At 35.9% G+C, this 22,113-nt stretch overlaps 1 protein-coding gene across 1 annotated transcript in view; it reads left to right on the forward strand.

Moving 5' to 3' along the window:
- DNAJC1 (DnaJ heat shock protein family (Hsp40) member C1) overlaps positions 1–22,113 on the forward strand; it is a 77,285-nt gene that overhangs the window by 46,041 nt on the left and 9,131 nt on the right. Inside the window, exon 11 of the mRNA XM_026064948.1 lies at positions 15,290–15,409. Within this exon, the coding sequence (XP_025920733.1) occupies positions 15,290–15,409 (120 nt within the window). The remainder of the gene's footprint in view (positions 1–15,289; positions 15,410–22,113) is intronic.

Consider the following 22,113-nt stretch of genomic DNA (forward strand, 5'->3'; position numbering starts at 1 on the left):
TCCCTTGGAGAAGAGGGAGGATTTTTCCTATGTGAGTTTTAATATACTAGTAGGCCTGACTTGATCTGCCATACTTAATAGTGAAGAAATATTTGAATACTACTGATGAAAACAATTGCTCTGTAATTGTGCAATATATTTGTGCACTTTTGGGATGCAGATCTCCTGTTGCATTCAATTTAAAAATAAAGAAATCAGAATATCCAGGCTGTTTTAGGGAATAACTCTAATTACTGACAGAACAAGATAGCATTGCCAGTAATATAGTTTAGGTGCGCTTGATGTAGAAGGAAGAATGTTATTCAGACAAACTGTAGTGTTGAAATAATTCTGTTGGAGAAAGCTGAGATTATAATATGAAGGGAGGCTACAAAACAAAAAGTTTTGGATAAATTACTGAAGATGTTTGAGAGTAGGAGAAACAGGTTGCCAGTAGACCAAAGTTTTTTGTTTTTTTTTTTTWAAWWAAAAAACCCCTAAAATTTACTGGATAAGATAGATAAGATAAAGAAGCATGATAAAATGTGTCAGGATTTAGGAAATGTGACTCAAGGAAAATGTTTGCAGTATTATGTGTTCTAAACTGAAGACTAGAGTTGTTGATTTGAAAACAGATGAAATCCTGAGAGAAGAAAAGGGCAATATGTCTAGATAGGAAGGTCTCTCTAAGGAACTCCTCATGATGAAGAACTGTTAGATGATATTGTTTGGATAGGTAAAGTATCTCACAGTTTAAATCTGAAATGGTGCTGATAATTGATGGGTCAAAAAAGAAAGTATTCACAACTGAGTGTTGTACTAATAACTTCTCAAACTGGAAGGCACATCAGTAGAAGATACCATACTTTTGTCTGTACAAAAGCATGGGAAATATAAGAGTTCTGATGATTAGAAAAGCTTGATGCATACTCTATACCCAAGAAAAACAGCTAAGAGTCTACAGCTTACAGACCCGCTTACTTAGTCTTGTATGAGAGCGAGGTCATATTGAAAGTCATTCTGGGTAAGGATGCAAAGCAAAAATCAAAGTATCAATAGAACAGACAAGACTGAATAGGTGTGTGGCAGATCTAATTATAACCAGGAAGAACGTTATCAGTAAGGTGTAAAAATAGGCAGTCATTTCTGCTGTAAATTTAAGTCATTTGATTTGATAGGACAAAAATTTTGGATCATAATGCTTCAGATGAGATTCCCCTATGTTCAGCTGGATTACTGTATGAATGCTGTTATAATCAGAAAATCTGCTTTAGAAGCATGTAGTATTAGCTTATATATTTAAAATTTGAATGGATTTTTACGAGAAAAGCATCAAAGGTTTTAGTGACAGGTTATACCTAATATTCCTGACGATACAATAGTTCCTCAAATAAGGTAATCAAGATAACAGATTATATACGGACTGAAAGAGTGTAGTCTCTTGATGAGTACTGCAAAGATTAAAAACAGATGAAAAAGACCTGGGGATTCTTGTGAAATCCCAAGTGCTTGAATGGTTGAAGAGTTTACTAAACTAAGTTGTAGATAGTGGCATCCAAATTCTTGAGACTAGTGGAAGCCTTGGCCCATTTTCCTCTTTTGAAGCCTGCTTGTCTGAAACTGGTGCACTGGCCTTGTCCGTGCTGATCAATGTGTCTGTCTGCCCCCATGGGATCATTCGTGAGCCCCTCGAGCAAGCCCAGAGAGCGAGCGAGTGGTATCAGTGATGAGGCCCCTTGGGCRACTGCCTTGAGGGAAGCTGGGGCAAAAGAGAGAGGCAGGAGGTGGCCTGAGGCGTCCCGCTGAGAGCACGTCCTCTCCGCTTCCTCCAGGCGGGAACTGACCAGGACCAGGCCTGGGAATGGCTGTTTGGAGAAAGTCCGCTTCCCAGGGCCTTGGAGGAGTAGGAGCAGGCTGAAAGGCTGGAGCATTGGCCTTTCTGTGCTTTGGGGCCCTTGGGGGTTGCCTGGCTGCCGCCGTGTCTGCTCCTGTCCCCTGGGGGCGTTGCTGATGCGCAGCTGTCCGTTGGCTGGTGACCCGCTGTGAGGTGTGCAGGGTGCGACCTGTCACAGTGGCCAGGTCCCCTGGGGCTGGGGACAGGTGGCCAGGTCCCCTGGGGCTGGGGACAGGGGTGGCCTCAGTGTGCTGCTGCTCCGCACGGGAGGAGGTGGCTGGCTTGTAATGCTGGCTTATATATTTAAAACTCCAGTGGATTTTTACGGGGAAAGCATCAGAAGTTTTTAGTGACAAGTTATACCTAATATTCCTGATGATATGATAGTTCATCAGGTAAGGTAATCAAGATAGTAGATTATATATAGAAAAAGTATTGATTAGTACTGCAAAGATTAAAAACAACAGATGAAAAAGACCTGAGGATTCTTGTAAAATGGCAAGTGCTTGAATGGTTGAAGAGTTTACTAAAGTCACCTAACATGAAAATTCGTATCCACATGCTAGTTAAAGATTAGGTACAGTAATAGCAGCTGTGGTAACCTACCAGTAAACAAGAATTTGGGGGGTGGGAAACAGATCTGTGAACATAACTGGAGACAGCAGCTTTGTGTAGCTGTGCCTTTCATGTAATTAGATCTTGAAGACAGAGATTGAGATAGAATACTAATAAACATTCAGAATTCGTACAGGAAAAACTGAATTTCAGGGGCACCAATAATCTACTGATTGAATATTAAAAGAGACCGCTGTTACAAGAGTCCTTAACACGAAGAGAAAGAAGCAAATGTTTGCTTGGACACACAAACTACAAAAAAGGAGGTCTTTATATGACACAAGTACATTTGAAAGGGAGAAGGAAGATGGAAAGCTGGATAAAGGACAAAAGTGGACAGCACTGAGAATCTGTAAGTCAACAAGATTAGCAGTGTAGTAAGATCTTTTTTATTATGACACAGTCTTTGAAGTTGAGGATGTTTTAGTATATTGATTTTTTTTATATACCCTATGTTAATGTTTTCAAAATATTCATAACATGCCATGTTATCCTGAAGTGGATTAAATAAGAGTATACTTTATACTGCCCAATGCCGTCAAATGTTCGACATGTGAAGGAAAATTCTGCTTAGTATTTCATGAGACAAATAATAACCTTGCAAGGAAAACACTTGTTTCTAATAAAGCCTAATCATATGCTTTAATGTATCTGATACCTTTGGGCTTATCTTCTCTAGCACATCTAACAGCACAACCAAAGATTTTTAAATGTATCAAGCAATTATGAAAAAAGTTACCACCTGCAGTCTGTGGACTTACTATCCTATGTAGTTATTTACTGAGGTTTATGAAAGTCACAAAAGTTCTTTTCCCAAAGAATTCATTGACATATGTGTTCTAGAGGATTTGTGATTTCATGTTCTCTAACAAATGGAAATATTTTAAAAACTGCATTAAAAGGTCCAAATGGAGTGGTGTTTTGAGAGAGAATTAAACTGAAAACATTTATTCCCTTTCTTTGGAAATTTGTCTCCGGATTAATTTATCACAGGCCAAACCTAATTACCTATTCAACCTGTAGTTTATTTGATCTGCATGCCTGAGTGTCCTACAATCAAATTTACTGAAGAGCTTCTCACTTTTTTCTGCATTAAAACAATTGCCTTGAAGCATCTAACAATTAAAAAATAAATGAGTTAACACTTTCTGCTAAGTGCTACCAGTTAAGTTGTAATATGCAATTAAAAACTACATTTTAATTTCTGTTCAATTACATTGACTCAAGTAGTAATTTTTCGTGTTATATTTATGAACCATTTAATTGTGACATTTTTCCTCTGGCTTTCTTGATAGAAAAGTAGATTTGATTTTGAGAATGTGGCAAGAAATAGCATTCTGTCCTTCCCCCCTCTCCCAATGGTTTACCATAATAACAAACAGAAAAAGACAAAACAAGCTGGTTTTTGTATAAATACTACAGAACATTTTTAGTTCAAAAGCCATGAAAAGATGTCATAATTTGAATTATTTTTCATGTGTTTGAAAACTTTCTATAGTAGGAATATTCAGATTACAGTATAGTAATGTAGGCTTTTGAAAAACTTTTCCACTTATTTTGTTGTGTTAACTGCTATGTGTTAAAGAAAGCCTCATATTAGATCTAGAATTAACACTCAGTAGAACCCGAAGTGTGAAAACAGAACATAGTGCTAGTAGTAGAGCAGCTGCCTTTTCAGGTGTATGTCGCGAGATATACACGCATTAGTGTCTTTTGGTTTTAGCTGCTTTTTAAACATAAAAAATATTTGCATTAATGTTGTAAATAAGTTGAAATTAGTTAATGTATTTTTATGTTAATACTAGAGAGAACTTCCTAGATGGTGAGATCCTGAGGGTATTCTCAGAATTTCTGTTGAAATTTAAACAAGCCACATTAGAAGGGGTGTAGAGTCTTTCTTCCCCTCTGAACCCTACTCCTCCAGGTCCTTCCAGCATACTGAAAGACACTTCTATGTTTGAAGCATTCTCTAATTATGAACCTAAATTTATTTATGGTAAATTACTGCCTGAGTGATCATGTCCCACTTCTGTGACGCATTGGTCTGTTAGTCATGCTGTGGGTGGTGAACAGGATCAGAGAACCAATCTGAATTAAACAAAACCCTGCCTAAAAAGTATGTTCTTTTTTACGCCTGCATCAGTTTCCTGATATGATTTGCAAACCATTCTGCTGTCAGAAGCGAGGGGTTAAGAATGGGAAAAGACTTTGAATAGCTGGAGTCTGTATTGTCACCACACCACTTCCCTGTATTGTGAAACCCCACCTCCAATTTCTGTGTGAGAGGAGTTAGTTATTCCCTCATGTCATCAAGAATGGCATTACTATTCCTTGTCCCTCTGGCTCTGGAAAGACCTTATTTCATCCATTTGGAGGTATCATTTGCTTTTTTTAATCTCCAAATAACACTGAAGTTCATAGTTACCCTTTCACCCGTAAACCTGACTCTTCTTATGTCACTTCCAACTGATGAGCTTCCAACTTATGTATAATGATTATACACCTTATTTAATGTCATCCCATTTGTATTACCAGTAATTAAGTTCTTAAAGTTCTTTAGATATGTTTATCTCTGCCAAGAACCAGCATTTTAAAATACCCTTTTTTCCTGGTATCCTATCCTGATATTACATAACAGAGATGTGTGTTTACCAAATCTATAGCTTAGGGCTTGAATCAACCGTAAGAGATCTAGTTATGTTTCCTCCTGTGAAACAGGCTCAAATACTGCAAAGTGACCTGGGCTTTTATTAGATGCTGAATACACCTGATTTTGGTGAGGACTCAGCAGCTTGGTTAGACTGTGACTGAGAAGCCATTGCAGAACAGTCGTTCAGTTCYTGTCCCAACCTGGTAGCTCGGTGTTCTCCACGCAGCAGTATCAGCATGACTGGTGGTTCTGTTTAAGACAGAAAGAGGAATACAATGTAGGAAAAATGCACTTTTTGTTCTGGGGTTTTCAAAACTTTATGCAAGTGGGACTAGCAGGAGAGAGATGGCAGCAGTGATGTGGTGAGCATGGGTAATATCCCAGAGGGCTTGTGGCTCCTGAAATGTTGTCTCTCCTTCCTGCAGGGTAAGTTTGTCATAAGGAGGAGTACCCCTGAAAGAAAACTCACATTAACTAGAGATGCAACAGCAGATTATAGGAGGATGTTCCTCCATGCGTGTATTGTGACTGCATGGAGGAGTTCAGGGCATTTTGGGTGCATTCCTACATTAATGTTGATAGATCCGTATTTCTTCAAGCCACATAGAATTTTAAGTGTAACACTGAAAAAACTTTTATAAGCTGTTAGTGATCAGTTTTAAAATGTTTGTAATCTTTGTTAATGATTTTCTAACATATAAATTACTGATACCTTCACCCAAATTTAACTGTTTTAACAGGGCTTTGTGATTCAGGATACAAGAATGTTAAGTGGTATGTACTTAACATAAAGTCATGGACTTTAACTACATTCTCAAAGAATGTAAGGGTAATGTCTGTTGTAATTCACTAAAAGAAAGTTTTCTGAGAGAAACTTATTCAGAAAATATGAGCTATATCTTTCCTGATCAAGGAAAACTGAAATAGAAATCATTATTCAAAATGCCTCTCTCTTATTGAAGAAAGCCAGGGTAGAAAGCTGGTCAGTTAATTTAGACTTGTTACTATTTGAGGACTGTCCAGAGAGTAAAATTATTCTCTGACTTCAAGTGAGGCTATTTATGCTCTAATAACTTTGTACTTGTTTGTGTGTCCTTTTCATAAATGCTCATTTTATCTGTGTATTTTATGGAATTGTCACCTTTGTCTGTGAACTCTTTGAACCTTTGTGTTCACGAAAGGGCTTTCAGTATTTCAGCGGAGGCAACCAATAGATGTTACCTTTTAAAGGAGGCCTCAGTCACATGCATCTTTAGAATGCATATTACCCATGGAAGATTTTTCTTTTTTATAAGCTACTTTAGACCCGCTTTAATGGCAGGCATTCTATGGTCCTGGCCAAAAAAAAGGCAAGGAAAGAAAAGAAAAAAAAAAAGAAAGAAAAGGAAAGGAAAGGAAAAAAAAAAGCTATGAATAAAATCCATCCAGTTTGTTTTGTTATACCAAATAGATAACAATTTTCTGATTTATTTCTTTTGGAGGTACATTTGCATGCTGCTGTACTCCTGAATAAGTTTTACTTTAAAGCTGGTGTTTGTCCTTCTATGGTAGGTGCTGGTTAATCTTTTACTCCTGCAGTTTTGAGGAGACCAAAGAATTCTTCTTCCAAGCTTCTCCTAAATACAAAGAACCAGGATGCTGTCATTTTTTACTTAAAATTTTTACTTCATTTCTGTCATATTTCTAAAAATATTTAGAATAAAATGCTGAAGTGTTTTGTTCATTCTTCTTACCTCTCTATTTTTCAGGGGACATAGCTTTAAGCTGATGATTGTACAGTTCATATCAGTGACTAGTTATTATTAACTTGGTATTGTAGAGCAATTTCAGATTTGCAACAGCTCTATTGACAAAATATTTTTATGGAAGTAATTTAGAGATGTCTTTTGAAGTGTTCTTGTTCTGCAAAATCTAAAACAGTATTACTGTTCAGGATTGCTTTCCTGTTCAGAGTTTTTTAAAGATGAATTGCAGTGCTTTTAAAGGAAGTATTAAAAACAACTCTTTGCTCTTAAATCCTAAAGTAGGGATAAGTAATGAGTATGAAAGAGTATGAAAGATCAGTTTTGAACTACTTTGTGTAATTCTAGGATTTACATGAAAAAAGGTGGAAAACAGATATAGAGAAAAGCTGTTTAAATTATTCAAGGCCTGGAAATGGCACATATTGATACATAGAGACAGACATTTTAATGTAGCAGGCGCCTTCACAGGAGAAAGTACTTGGTAGTAAAGAGCTGTTCAGCCTAGGAGAAAGGCAAATAAGCGCCAATGGCTAGGAGGGAAAGATGGAGACATTAAAATGAATCTAGTATAACAGCAATCATCTTGTGAGTATATGGCTCATCCGGTGTTTCATTTTAAGTCACTTTCTTGCCGCCTCTTCTGTCAGATGACTAATTACTTTTGTTTTGGATTATCTGCAAGCTTCTGAATATAGTCATAAGTTTAAAAATTGTCTTACTACTCCACATAGCTGCTTCTTATCTTGATTTATACTTCCTTTTTATCCTCCTCCCCTGCTTTTTGTCTATTAGAACACACATTTTTCAGTGCTAACGTGTGGATTATGTGTCTAGGAATAGCCTGACTGTGGATCCTACTGTGGATACTACTGTCAGTGGTGGTGGGAGAATCTATTTTTCACTTAGGTTTTCCTGCTAAGGTTAAGCAAACAATATGTATAGGTACATATAGATACATAGCTTTGGAGTGAAAAAGCTTAATAATAATTCCTTTTTGACGTTCGTTAACTATGAAACATATTTGAAAATACAGATTTTAGTTGATATTTCTGAATAGATGGCAGCTGTTTTTGTTTTCTAAAAAAAATAAGGAAAGCTGCTATACTGACATTATAAAGTTTATGAACATATTTGAATTTTGGTTTTTAATATGATTTAACTCTCAAAGTAACTTAGAGCTTTACTTTTTTTTTTTTTAATGTTTAAAAATCTTCTATTAACCTGCAGTTAGGATGGTTCTACAGACTCCTTGAAGCTTTTCAAAAAGTTTGTCAAAACTGACTTTGTCAGTATGGTAGCCAGTAGAAAAAATCTCAGATAAACTCATTCTACAGGAATGAATTTATTCCTATCTAACACTAAAAAGTGGAGAGAGCTGTTTGAGTGAAAAAAGTTCTTTGAGTAAAAAAAAAAAAAAATTATTTGAAAGGGGAAAGGTTTATGCAAAAGAACATAAGATCTGCAAGTCAAATGCAAATCCTTACTGAGGTAAGCTAAAGGACTTTGAGGATCATCTTGTTAAACATACGAACTCTAATGACTTCTTTTGAACAAAGCAGATGAAGGAACGCTGCCGATGAATTTGTAAAATTAGTAGGGAGATTAGTTGGAGAAATTGTTTTAGATTGAAGCATTCAATCCAATGCCTGGAACTATGGTCTTCACCAGTAAGTGAAGATTTCACATTTAAACACTACTGTTAATATTTTAGCAATTACTAAATGGACCCTGGAATGAGAGGTGGAAGTGGGATCCCAATTTTTGAATTTTCTTGTAAGATTCTGGAAATTATAGAGTAGTTACTTCTGTGCTGGGTAATTGGTTGAAATTATGAAATGAATAGTATTAGTAGATTCACTGAGTTAAAAATAATAGTAAAAAGTCAGCATGAATTTAATGAAGAAAACTTATGTGTCACTATTAGAGCTTTTTACTTGCGTTTCATAAAGCTTTTGACAGGTTCTGTCAGCAAGACTTCTTAAAGAGACAAAGTGATTATAAGATAAAGAGAAGATCTTTAGAGTAATATTTAGTCAAAGAATAGGTAAGAAGATTAGAGATACGTGCTTGTTATTGCAAAAGGTTACCAGTGGAGCTTCATGTGTATCTGTGCTAGGATCTGCTTAATGCTAAAGAGGTGGTGTGGTGAACTACAAGTCTGTAGATGATCCAGAATTATTCAGGACAGGGCTAACTGAAATGACTGTGTAGGCTGCTTTCCAAACCAGGCAAAGTCTAGGAAAATCTCACCTCTTAAGAGTCCTGTCTTTTTCTACTGATTCTCCTACAGTAGAAAAGGATGTCTTCAAATGCGTGTTTGGACATTAAAGAAATCAGGCTGCTTACTGGTAGTATAATATTTTTGCTTTCTATCCTTCCTCCTGCAGTAGGTACACCTTAGGACAGGGCAGAAGTACATTGGACAGAGAAAGGAAAAGGTAGCAAGGGATGGTGAGGAGAAATGGAAATCTAAATGTGTGTGAAGAGAGATCTTATTATGTTGAGTAAGAGCAAAAATGGAATGAAGAGAGCAGACAACTTCATCACTGGCTTTGTAACATAGAAATGGGTTCAGCTTAATGCTTATCCAGGTTGCTGGTAGCTGTGAGGGAAAGAATCTCTTCCTAAAACATCTGCCTTTGCACATGATAAAATACCTGACACTAAGGCAGATGAAACTCTGCTCCTATTCTTATGTTCTCTTCAAGGGGTGTTGTCCATTTACGTATGTTGTTTAATCTTTTAAGGCTTTTAATGCTTACAGCTCGGATATTCATTGTGTGAGGAACAGTATAAAAAAATGGTTATGATTAGGTTATTATCTTGACAAGATTATGAGCTCAGTGAAAATAAAGAGTTGTATCTTCATATTTGTGTACAGTTGCTTTAAAAAATCTAAAATTAGTAATTATGTATCTCAAAAGTTCTTTTAGACCTAACTAATACAATGTTTAACATTAAATTAGTTAAGTTGCCAGGACCAGAACTCACACAAGAGTTCAAACAAAATTCCAAGATGAAGTAATTGAATTAACTATTTATTTTCTTGGGTGCCTGAGGACTAAGCTTTGGTAAATGTGACATTAATTCTATTTATTTACTAAGTTTTCAGTGGGATTCAGGGAACTTACAGGCCTGTACATCTGATATCTGTTTAGGGGAAACTCGCAGAAACTGAAATAAGAAATAAAATTAGTGAGCATCAGATAAATAAGACCTGATTGGCATCCTGAATATTGTTTCTATAAAGGAAAGTCCTGCCTTAAACCCTCTGGATGTCTTTGATAAGTTGATAAATATACATGGAAAAGGTGTTGTGATGGACAGAGTCTATCTGAGTTTCCAGAAGGGTCAACATTGAAGTGAGAGAGTTTATCAGTGATACGGCTATTTAGGCTAGTGAAGATGAGAGCAGACAGTTAAGAACTGTAGAATGATCTTACGAGTTTGAGAGACTGGGCAATAAAATGGCAGAAGAAAATTCACTCTAAGTAAATGTAAAGTTGCAAGTATTGATATGGGGGATGACTATCCTAAGTTCATGCACAAGATGATGGGCTCTGAGCTGGCCATGATCGCTAAGGTGTGAGATATTACGCATTATGACTGCTGGTTTCATGAAAACACCAGTTCCATATCATTCAAAAAAAAAAAAAAAAAACAGGTGTTAGAAATTTTTGAGAATGGACTGGAGAACAAAGAGAAGCATCATTATTCCACTGTATAAATGGATGGTTACTTCTCCCTTGAATGCTGTCTGCAGTTTTGGTATCTCATCTCAAAGAGGAGATATTGCAATTGGAGAAGGTTCAGAAAAAGGCATCAAGGATAATATAAGGTATGAAATGGCTTTTACATGAGAAACCAGTTGAGTAGGCTAGGACTCTTTAGCCTGAAAGGACAACTTATGTGGGAATATTGTGGGAATAGAGGGATATTTTAATCAAAACTGTAAGTGACATGCAGAAGGTGAATAGAAGTAGACTATTTGCTGGTTCTTCATTCAAAAGCAAGATCTAGGGGTCATCAAAGCTAGCAGGAGCCAGGTTCGAAAGAGACAAAATGAGGTGGTTCTTTGCATAACGGATAGTAGGTGTGTGCAGCTCCTCAGGAAGGATGCTGCAGATCCAGAAAGTTTAGATTGATTCAGAGGAGATTGGGCAAGCCTTTGAAAGAGAGATTCATTGATGGTTACTAAGTAGATGAACCTTATCAGGCTAAAGAAATCCTGTGAGCTGAAAATAATTGGAAGATGGAAAAGTATTTGGAGATCTATCATAAGTATCATCTATGCTTACCTTGCTCTTACTCTTGTTATCTGCATGTGGCTCCTGTTTTTTTCAAAGCAAAGTGGGGGTGGAAAGGATGAGTAATAAACACAGTCCTTCCGGTGTACCAAGGATGTAGTAAAGTTTTCTGCAGCTGCACTCCCTGAGCACAAATGTTGAGCTTAGTGGCCTAGCTTGACCATTGATCTGAAACAATATAGCTCTCCTTACATTCTCGTTGGCTGGCTTAATAATAACTGTGATAGAGCAAGTTGGATTTGAGTAAGAGCTCTGAAGGACCAAAAGGTCTGTGTGAATATGTTGAGGCTTTGAATATGAATTCAGGTTAATAATACTCTGTTGTAACTTTAGTGTATCTTTAGTGTTCATCAAATAGCTGGATCACAAAGCCAGACACTGACTTCAGCAGAATTTTTATAAGTAAAGCAAGAAGTTGTAAGAATATGGAGGAATAATGTAAGAAGAGTAAGATATTATGGGACAGAAATTAAATTGAGAATATTTTATATCCTGTTCTTAATGTATTGTTACTGGGCAGAAACACCACCCACCTGTAGGCATAATATATCCTGAATTATAAAACTGTCTGGGAGTTTACTTAGGACCCTTGTTCTACAAATGTTTACAAAGGTCACTTTTAAATAGATGCCACCTCATGGTTTATTTGAAAAACTGGAGACTAGAAGTGCACAAAACAGTGAATTAACTAAAATCTGATGAAATTTAGCACAAAATCCTGGCCAGATTTTAAACATTCGCCAAACTTCCATACAACCATGACTTCAGTTGAAGAATCTATCCATATGTTGATGACAGGAAGAAAGTATGTCTGAGGCTGAAATTTAATCTAAAAAAATCTAAATTACCTCTTATTGTCAAATTAATATAAATACCTGTTAAACAAAGGGCTTTGTTTATAAAGTCTCAAACACTAACCACTTCCCCATTTTATCAGTAAAATGGCATATATTTTTGTAGTTCTTAATGTTAACAGTTCTAAATGAGTCAAACAGTTTTCTTGAAAACAAATGCTGCTTTGTTCACTAAAAATTTGCTTTTAATGTCAATGAAAAATAGAGCTTTTTACATTAAAAAAATCCTAGTATGTAAACTCTGTCATGCTGAAAAAAGTGGTATGGAATTGCTAAGTACAGATGCACACGTAACAGCAATGCTAGACAATAAACCACATTCATATTTCTTTTCTTTAGAAGGTGCAAAGCACTTTGGGTGAACCAGTCCTTATATTGCCAGCTATGTGCAATAAATCATATTAAGAGAATATCATTTGAGTGAATGCTATGAATTTTTTAATATTTACACTTGTTTATTTTCATTTTAGAGACTGTAGTCCATAACTCTGTGTACTTTTCATTTTGTATTCAGTATGGAGAGTTAATCCCAGAACGGGGCTTTTCTGATGCAAAATCTGAATGCTTGTGTAGTCACAACAGCTGTCCCCTCACCATGCGGTGTCTTCCATTACTTTACTGTAGAGATGAATTTTGGCCTAGTGTTTCAGTAATATTGGACACACATGGTTTTAGGTGACAAAGCAGTGTGTTTATGCATTCATTTGACTCTCGCAGTTACAGTTGGCTACAGATTAGAACAGGGAGAATACATTCACACCATGACCACCCTCATAGCTGCTTGTAGTAGTTGGATCACAGTAGGCACTGTTGCATCTAAAGACACAATTAACTATTGCTGAGGAGCTGCAGATTCACAAAAGGTCTTTACAGCTGTAATGGTTAACAGTGGATTTTCTAAAAGCTTTTTCAAAGTTTTCCAAATTTATAAATGTTTTAGGTTTTTACATCTTAAAATTTATTTTGGGGTTGAAACAAGGATAACATGTTGATATTTTACTTTAGCTAATGAATTCCTGTGCTTTGAGTTAGCTATACAGTTAGTTACAGATTTACAGAATGTTTGTAGCTTTGTTAGTTATTTAGAAAGAGAACCTCATGAATTCTGTAATATTTTAAAATGAATAATAAAGTTTTGAGCACACTGACTAATCAAAGCTTACCAAAAAGGTCTGAAAATAAAACTTAACAGAAAGCTTGCAATGTGTGTACATCACTGGAAAGATCATCCTGATTTCCGCATGTAATGGTTTAGATATGCTTTGGATATGGTGAGAAAGAATGGCTTTGCATTTGCTTTTTAAAAAACCAAACAGTTTTTATACAAGGTAAATAGAAAATTACAGTAAATTGCATATTAAGATGTTTGATGTATGGAGTTTGACAGATTTTTGAAGAGGCTTTTTAACCAAAGTCTTAGAACGATTTTTTATTTAAATGATAATGATGAAATTTTATTTTTAGAAGTAGAATGTTAAGTATCCCAAAACTTCCCTTCTAAAAATCTCGAATAAATATTTTTGAATAAAATATTATAGGGAGTATGTTTGCTTGTTTAATACAATAAACATAATAAAGCTATTGTGCAATGCGGAGATCTGCAGCATATTTAGCACTTCTTCTGTGGGCCATAGTGTAATTATATGGTTATATATGTAACGTATGTGTGAGATCTCTCACATGCACATACACACTTTATTTAAACATGTCATGTTTAAATCATCATAGATAATGAATTTTATACTTGTATTAAAAGCTATACAAATATGAATGTCTGGGGCTTTCAGCATTGAATAAAGGACTACATGGATCCAAACTAGAACGATTGATGAAATCCTTGCTACTATTGGCTATTATTTACTGTCTTTTAAGTGGCAGGTTGTATTTATGCCAATTTATCTGCTTCAGGGAACACTCTTGATAGCAGAACAAAGTGAATAAAAGTAGTTTGCTTTGCAAATGAATGCAAATGGTGGAGCCTTTCGGGAAGCCCTTTAACAGGAGCAATGCACTTTGATTATGAGTGAAGCTGCCATTTGGACATGGTGAAAAGAGCACGCTTGAACCATTGATTGGGGGAGACAGTAAAAAGTCAGGAAGGGCCCCGTTAAGCTTGCAGTGCGGCAGGCGGATGTCAGTGTGGTTAGAGCACAGTGGGAGAATGACAGGCAGGATTAGTGTCAGGGAGAAGCTTTGCTGTAGTTGTGGAGATGGTCCCTGGGGTCACTCACCTCTGACTGTTGTTCTGTSCTGATGGCTCTGTAATGCAAACTGCTTGATATATGCCTGTTCATTATCGGAAATGGTGATTAGAAGAGGTACRTCATGAAGAATTCTTGAAAAATAAATAAAAATGGCAAGTTCGTGCTTATAACAAAGGTTCAGCTCTGAAGTCGCTGTCAAAGATGCTACAAATATCAGAGATGGTTACTGGGGCTTGCTTTCTGAGGCAAGCAAAATTTCATGGCGTAAACTGCTATAATTAAGTGTGCTTCCTTGCTTTGTTCAGTTTTATTTGGCCATTATGAAGACAGTTATTTTTAACAGGTTGTCTTATGCTGCTAGAGTAAAACATTTTAATGTGTTTTGGTTATTGGATTTTAGAAGCATTCGGTTTGTTTTTGTAGCGTGACTGGTGCTTTGTGTGAGTTTTTTGTTTAATAGTCCTAATGGTGTATTAGAATCAACAGATTTCAGTTCTGAATCATCCAAAAATGCTAAAATGTATGGTGATTACAGTGACAAAAAGCTGAAGTGAATGTTCTATTTTATTTACAGGCTTTTTAAAATGTAAAAATGAGGATATTTTCTTTCACTTTGGTGGAAAAAATCTTACATGTGAAATTAGAAAAATGCCTGCAATTTTATATCTTAAACTGTGATTTAATCTTTAATAAAAGTATTGTTGCTTTTGATCTTTACTGCATTGTTATACTGTATATACATTGTATAAATGTGTAAATACAAATTAAATAGGTCAATGTATATTATATGCAAAATGAATTTTTTGAACATTAAGGATTTGTAATATTTTACTGTTTTTCTATTGTTTTTGTGCATTTTCTGCAACGAAATAGGGAGATGGTATCCAGATATTTGAAACTATTAAATTGTTTGGGTGTTTTTTTTACCTGATTTGATTAATGCATGTGAAGTTTTTTTTGTTTGTCTTTTTTTCAGTATTTTACCCCACAAGAATGTGTCCAATATCCCACTGTAATGAATGTTTTACAAATGTTTTACAGGCACCTGAATGGACAGAAGAGGACCTCAGCCAGCTGACAAGAAGTATGGTTAAGTTCCCAGGGGGGACCCCAGGTCGATGGGAAAAGATTGCTCACGAATTGGGTCGATCAGTGGCAGATGTGAGTTCACTCAGATTTGCATTGTACAGAGAGTGACAAACCAGAGCAAGACAGGCAGTGTAGAAGGCAGGCATATACGGGGCCGAGATTGTCTTTTGAGAGAGGCTACAATCCTTTTAGGAACTGGAAGTGAACCATTAACTAACTATGCAAGAAGCAGATGTCAGCCAGTCTCTTGCTCCGCAATTACCAGCTGTAACTGATCAGCTGTGTGGGGCATTCTGGTGCTTAGAGACTTGAGCTACTGTAACCCAGGAACAGAAAAACCAGCGCTGCTTTTTTATAGTAACGTCCTCTAACTACAAGAGAATATTTGTGTGATTGGTTAAAGACTGCATTTCTGTTTTAAGCCAGTCCCTACAAAATATGTAGATGAGCTAATGGTGTTTAGACAGGTGGTTTCCAATAATTAAACTGAAATATCTTTACAAACTATAAAACAAGTGGTATATATGATTCTGTTTCAGTCCATTTTTCTAGATTATAGCATGGTTAACAGTATTATGAAAAATGGTTAATATCCTTGTTAATTCATATTTTATAGTATTGAACCATGTATCAAAGAAAGTTTATACTTATGGATTTTAAGTGTTATGATCTTAAAACCCTCTGGGGCTAGGCTGTAAAAGACTTTTTAAGCAGTAGATTACTAGAACATGATGTACAGTGTCTGCTGAGGACCATTTGAAAGCCCTTTCAGATGACCCTATTTAAAAGGTTCTGGAAGGGTTAATGAGAATACCGTTTAAATTTGTCAATGTACATTTTGAGATTAGATGGTTTTTATTATATTTCAGCAATTATCTTAAATAATGGGATGGGAAACAAAGTCTTTAGCTGCTGTGAAACATTAAGCCACTATAACCTTCTGGGCAATTTGCATACTTCTAACATGTTTGGGGTTTTTTTTCTTCCTGTTGACATAATCACAAAAAGATATTTTTAAATGTTATTTTTAAAGATTTAATGGATCTATACAATTCTGTTACTCATACACGCTAGAAAACAAGCCGTTTTCATTCCTATTATTTTAGAACAAGATTCATCATTTGTGGATAAGCTCTAAGGGTCTTGATGTGAACATAAGCAAGAAGTTACTAACTTGTTATGCAAATGGAATGCTAATTATTTTGTTTTGAGATTCTGTTTAGTGTTGTACACCATAATACTATATTGGAATGGCTTTATTAAAAAATGCTGTATTTTACTTAGCAGATTTTAATAGTAAAATTATTTCACATGACTTGATAGTATGCTGTGTGCCTGGGAAAAATCTTTGAGATTGCTTTGAAAAGCTGATGAAACTGCTTGGTACTGCTAATACAAACATGCTTCCACATCCGCCCATTAGAAAACTAACAAAATCTTAAGACTGCCTTTTGTACCTGTTTTCTGATTTATTCCTTGAAGCAGGTGTAAAAACATTCTTTTATAAAGAACCTTTTGCTTAATATATTTGGTCACTATACTTGCACACGTCTGCTACTGGAAAGAAAAGGGAAGGTCTGTTGCTTCTTCCATTAGGAGAGAAGTCTTGAGAAACATGGGCATCTTTTCAGTGAGCTGGATAGGGAAATGAAAGAAAGGTGTATGTTCTAACAACTGTCATTTTCCTTGTACGAAAAAAGGAGTCTTGGGGGGATTTTTATGTATGGAGAAGGGTCTGAGCGCAATCTCTTTTTACTTCTGGTGACCTCCAACTGTAAGTGTTCTCCACACAATTTTTTATTTCCCTGAAGATTTCCCACTATTGATAATGCTAGTTCAGCTTTCCTGACTCAGTTTAGTTACTAATGTCTCTGTTACTTTTCTCATTACATTGCACAGTTAGTGATTGGGTTTTAAGAGGCAACACTTAAAAGCTTCTTGGAAACATATTTTCTCTGGTTCTCAAATTACTGCATCAGTATTAGGAACAGTTAAACTGGGAACTACTTAAGATATATCCATTCAGTTACTGAGCAAGATGTACAATTTATCCTTTATACTTGTTGAAAGGGACATAGAATTAGAATATAAATTTGCAGCAAGGGTTCCTAAGCTTATTCTGCTTGGGCATCACCATGATTGAAAGAGCAATGTTGCACTCCTGGGTTTGTAAGACTTTGTGTACAAGGAAGGGTTTGTATACGCAGGCAGTGTTTACCGCCCAAACAACTGTTCCCTGTTTCCACGGGGAGAGGTGCAGGGAGATAAATTTCTGTTTTGAAATAGCTTGTGTAGTACAATTTGGAAATACCTTATTTACCACTAATCTAACATTAGTCAAGCAGAAGAGAGTTTGAAGTGTGTGTTAGAATCTGGCAAATGAGCTGTTTTTTTATAAAACAAAAAAAACAAGGGAAATTTTAAATTTGTTTTTCCTACTTTTTTGTGATACAGGAAATACTTTTTAAAAAATTCAAACCACTTTCTGCTTGTTTGCTCTTGATACTTTACAGGAGAACAGTAAGTCTTGGTTTTCCTTTCATAATTAGAGAATGAGAGAAAGGATTTACAAGCTACAGTGTGTTTGTTTCCATGTGATTTTTAAGCATTCAAAGCCTTTCTATCAGTAGATTAGCTAGATTGGTGTTAATAAAAATAGTACGAAGTAATCCAATCCAAAATGATCTCTCTGTGGTTGCTTCTGTCTCAAGGCCTTGCGATGTAATCCCACTAGCTTTCTTCCTCAGCAAAAAGGGGTAGAAAAATATTTCAGTACTTTTTGAACAAAAAGATAGAATCATTCATACATACCAGCAGAGCATCAGTGAAATTCATTCATTCCCCCTACCCCAGACAAATTCAATTTTAGATTGTCTTAAACTCTTTCCTATTTTTTAAAGTAAATTCATGTATCAAACTGTACTGGTTTGCACTGCAATTTCTAAACAGAATGAAGTGATTTGAAGTGAGTGTTCCTGGCTTTTGTCAACTTTTTGACTTCATGGTGTTGCTTTAACTTAGGTCTGTGGTTTTATTTGTTTTAGAGTTTTGGAACAGTCTGGAGGAAAGCTTCTAATACTTGCAGCTTTAGTATTGATTTTTCACATCTAAAGAAGGCCTGAAAAGTTTGTGTTCCTGCTTGGAAAAAATTTTGCTTGATTTACTAGAACATGACTTTTGATACCTCAGAACCCAGTGAGCTTATGTTCAAACAGTATTCTCATCTAAAGGAAATATGGTTATTGATTCTTCTCATATTAGCACAAATTCTCCAGAATGTTTAACACTTGAAATTAAATAGGCATTAATTAAAGATGAACTTTCAGTTTCAACAGCCTGCCTAGAAGTCCCTTTTCAGTTGCTCATCTCTTACTGTCCGGGATCAGACAGTGTCATAGTTTGTCGTATGGAGCCACTACTGCACGAATGGGGCATCCACCCAGCCAGTTTGCAAAAGCCATCAGTGGTTCACTGTCAAAATGAAACAACGGATCAAGATGAATTCCACAGGCTCTGTTCTGGGTCTGTCATCATTTGTGTCTCTGACCTGGATGAGGGAAGATGATTGAATAGTGTGAAGGCTTCACAGATCTGTTCATCATTTGTAAATCATACAAAGCTAAGAGGAACTGAAAGTATATTGGAAAACAAGAGTAGAATTCAAAAAGATCAGGACAAATTGGAGAAAGTATATGCAAAAAATAGGGTGAAATTACACAGACAATATATGCAAGGTCATACAGAGAGATGGTGATCAGGTTCACATGTAAAAAGATGGAAAACAACTGGCTAGCAGCAACTCTTAAAAAGTAGGGGAGAAACAAGGATTAGAGGACATAATGAGCTAAACACAAGTCAACAAATGGCACACTGTTGTGAAAAAGGCAAACATCTTACTGAGAATATGCAAACAGGACAGTAAACCTTCTGCTTCATCTACATTCTCAGTTTGTGTCTAGCTTTCAGTATTGCACTTGAACACATGACTCGGTTGTAAAGAGTCCAGAAGAGCATAAAGAGAATAACAGGTCTCTAAAGTGTGACCTAGAAGGAAAGGTTGTGAAGGAGTTCATGTTCTTGAACTGAAAGAAAATATGAAGTAGGGATATAAGACTTCAGTCACATAAAAAGAGCACTGTGAAGAAGAGGAGACTTGGGTTCTTTATCAGATGTGTAGGGCAAGAAGAAATTACCCCAAATTTTATCACAGAATTAGACAAGAAGGGGCAAACAATTACAATGGAGATAAAGCAGAGGAATAAGCTACTTAAGAAGATGTGGAGTCTCCGCATTTGAAGGCCTTTAAGAACAGGATAGCCAAATATCTGTGAGAAACGACATCAGTATAGTGGTTCTGCCTGAGGTTAGGTCCTTCTCTTCATATGGTCTGTGATTAGACTAACAAGTGCAAGATATCTAGGAGGAAAGGGGGAGGAAACAAAACCTTTCTTCAATTGGAAGCATGTGTGAACTCATTTTTTAAAAATGTAAAATTAAAGCCAGATAGTTACTGTAGTTGGTTACCAATCGCTGCATATACCTTAGCTTGACTGTTCTTAAATTCAGTAATTCCTGACAAAGCAATCTTTCAGATGCTTTTTCTTTTCTACTGCCATTAAAATTGTTTGTCATAAACAAGTACTTAAGTTTTGGGGAAATTACACAATTAACAATACTTGAATAATGAATAATTAACCCAAAATAGATGAGGTTAAGTTGTGCTCATTTTATCAGTATGCTTAATTATTTAAATTGGCAATTCTCATTTTATTATGTACTTAGTGGGGATTTATCAATCTTCTTCCATAAAGATAATTTTCAACTGGGTTAGTATAATGAAATTTTATTGCTTTTGCAATTGAAAACTTCTACAGCTTTTTAAGTCATTTTCGTTGCAATTGGCTGGTGGTATAAATTAGATTTTCAAGTATTTTGATTATGAAAGGGAAATAGAGTTCAGTTTACTCTAATCAGAGTTCCTGCCTGCTGACCTGGTTACCTGTGCCACTGCTCTCTGTCATCCTCTAAACATCTGTTCTTTGACCCATTTTCCTTGCTGAATTTGTTGCTTCGGGGTTAGTTCTCATTCCTGTCCTCCAAAACTTAAGGAAATAATTGACCTTTTAAAACAAAATTAAAAAGTTACGTTTGAATTTTCTAAACAATATGAATATCCTGTAACATAGTATAAATTGCGAAAGAAGTTTCACGACTAATTTTTGCAGAAAAATTAGATTGTTTGGTTTGACAAATGCTAAGCCTTTATGAAAATTTAAAATAAATGATAGTTAGCTTTTACCGAACTCAAAAGTGGAGAAAAAGCACTTAGATGTGAAATTATAGAAGTGTATTGTACTTGACAATGCCTACCCTTTTAGATAATAAAAAAAAAGTTAAAAAAAAATATTTGCTGAAAGGCATAAATTAATTTTAGTAGCTACAAAGGCCATTCAAATTGTAAAAATAACAGAGAAAGTAAAAGCTGTCTGGCATGCCAAACAGACTTTAATGTGATTATTAGGTACAGGTTTTTTAAATTAAAGGCAAGGAGATCTCAGATTTCATACTTGTGAAGTAATATCATTCACTTGTCTTATAGGATAGGATTTAAACTGATTCTGTTTGCTCCTGCAATCACTAATCTCATGCATTTGTGTTGCAAAAACAGACTGATAAGGATTTGCTGCTTGTATAGAAGACAATTAAGGTAGGCAGCAAAACAATAGACAGGTGGAGCTATTTGGGCATTCTCAATTGTCATGAGGCCTGACAGCATAAGGCGAGGGGGAGGGCTCCTATTTTGTGATATTTCTTGTATGTTCAAGCAACAAGTTTCGGCCTTTAAGTTTGACTGTGTGAGTACATGCTCACTGTACTTTTATATTCCATTATAAAATAGGTTTCTTATTTTTGACAAATGGAACTCGCTTCTCAGCAAGAAAGCTTTTGTGTGATAAATGATCCATATCTAAAGGTTCATGAATTCATTAGCTTTTTTTTTTTTTTTTTTTTTTGCTTTTGGAAATTAAGTGTTTTCATGTCTGTTTTATATTTCATTTCATATACTATGGTAACTCAGTTACTGTAATCTCCATTCATTGGTATCCTGAAACACTGACTTCTGGCATCTTGTATGTGTTTATCTAAGCAACAGTTCTTCCAGTTGCTCACTAAAGTATAAGGACTTAGCTCTGGTCCAGGTCCAAAAAAGGGTATTAATATCTAAAATGGGATTTAGATGGTATGTAGGTCCCTCAGTCTGAGAGTGCAACCTTCAAAACACCTGTCTAATCCCACAGACATCCCAGAAAGTCCGTTGCTATATTGAGGGGAGGAGAAGGTGGGTGCTGTTTACAATTTCCTCGCTGCACAGTTCTTGTCTGTGCATTCCCACAGTTGCCCTGTCTTTGCAGATCTGGGCAACACGACACATTTTATACCCAAAGGCAAAAAGCATTGATCTTCTTGTCATAAATCTCTGAAAGTCATGATTTAGAAAGCATGACCAAAGCATCCCTATCACTTCAGGGAGAAACCTTCTCACAGAAGACAGTGGAACAACTTTTATACAAATAAATGGCAGATGGGGTGCTAAAGCCAGTGCTGCTGCTCCTTTTTAGTGTGCCTTGAATAATGTCCCGCATACATCCTGGTGAGCTGGGCTTGAATTCCGTTGCAGACTCCAAATCTTCTAGCTCGCAGGAAAGCTAACGCGTTTTGCATCAACGGTCACAGAATAAAGTGTCCGAGCAATTGCTGCAGCAGGCATTTGAGGC

Source organism: Apteryx rowi, unplaced genomic scaffold, assembly GCF_003343035.1.
Source record: "Apteryx rowi isolate R43461 unplaced genomic scaffold, aptRow1 scaffold_222, whole genome shotgun sequence".
Lineage (NCBI taxonomy): Eukaryota > Metazoa > Chordata > Aves > Apterygiformes > Apterygidae > Apteryx > Apteryx rowi.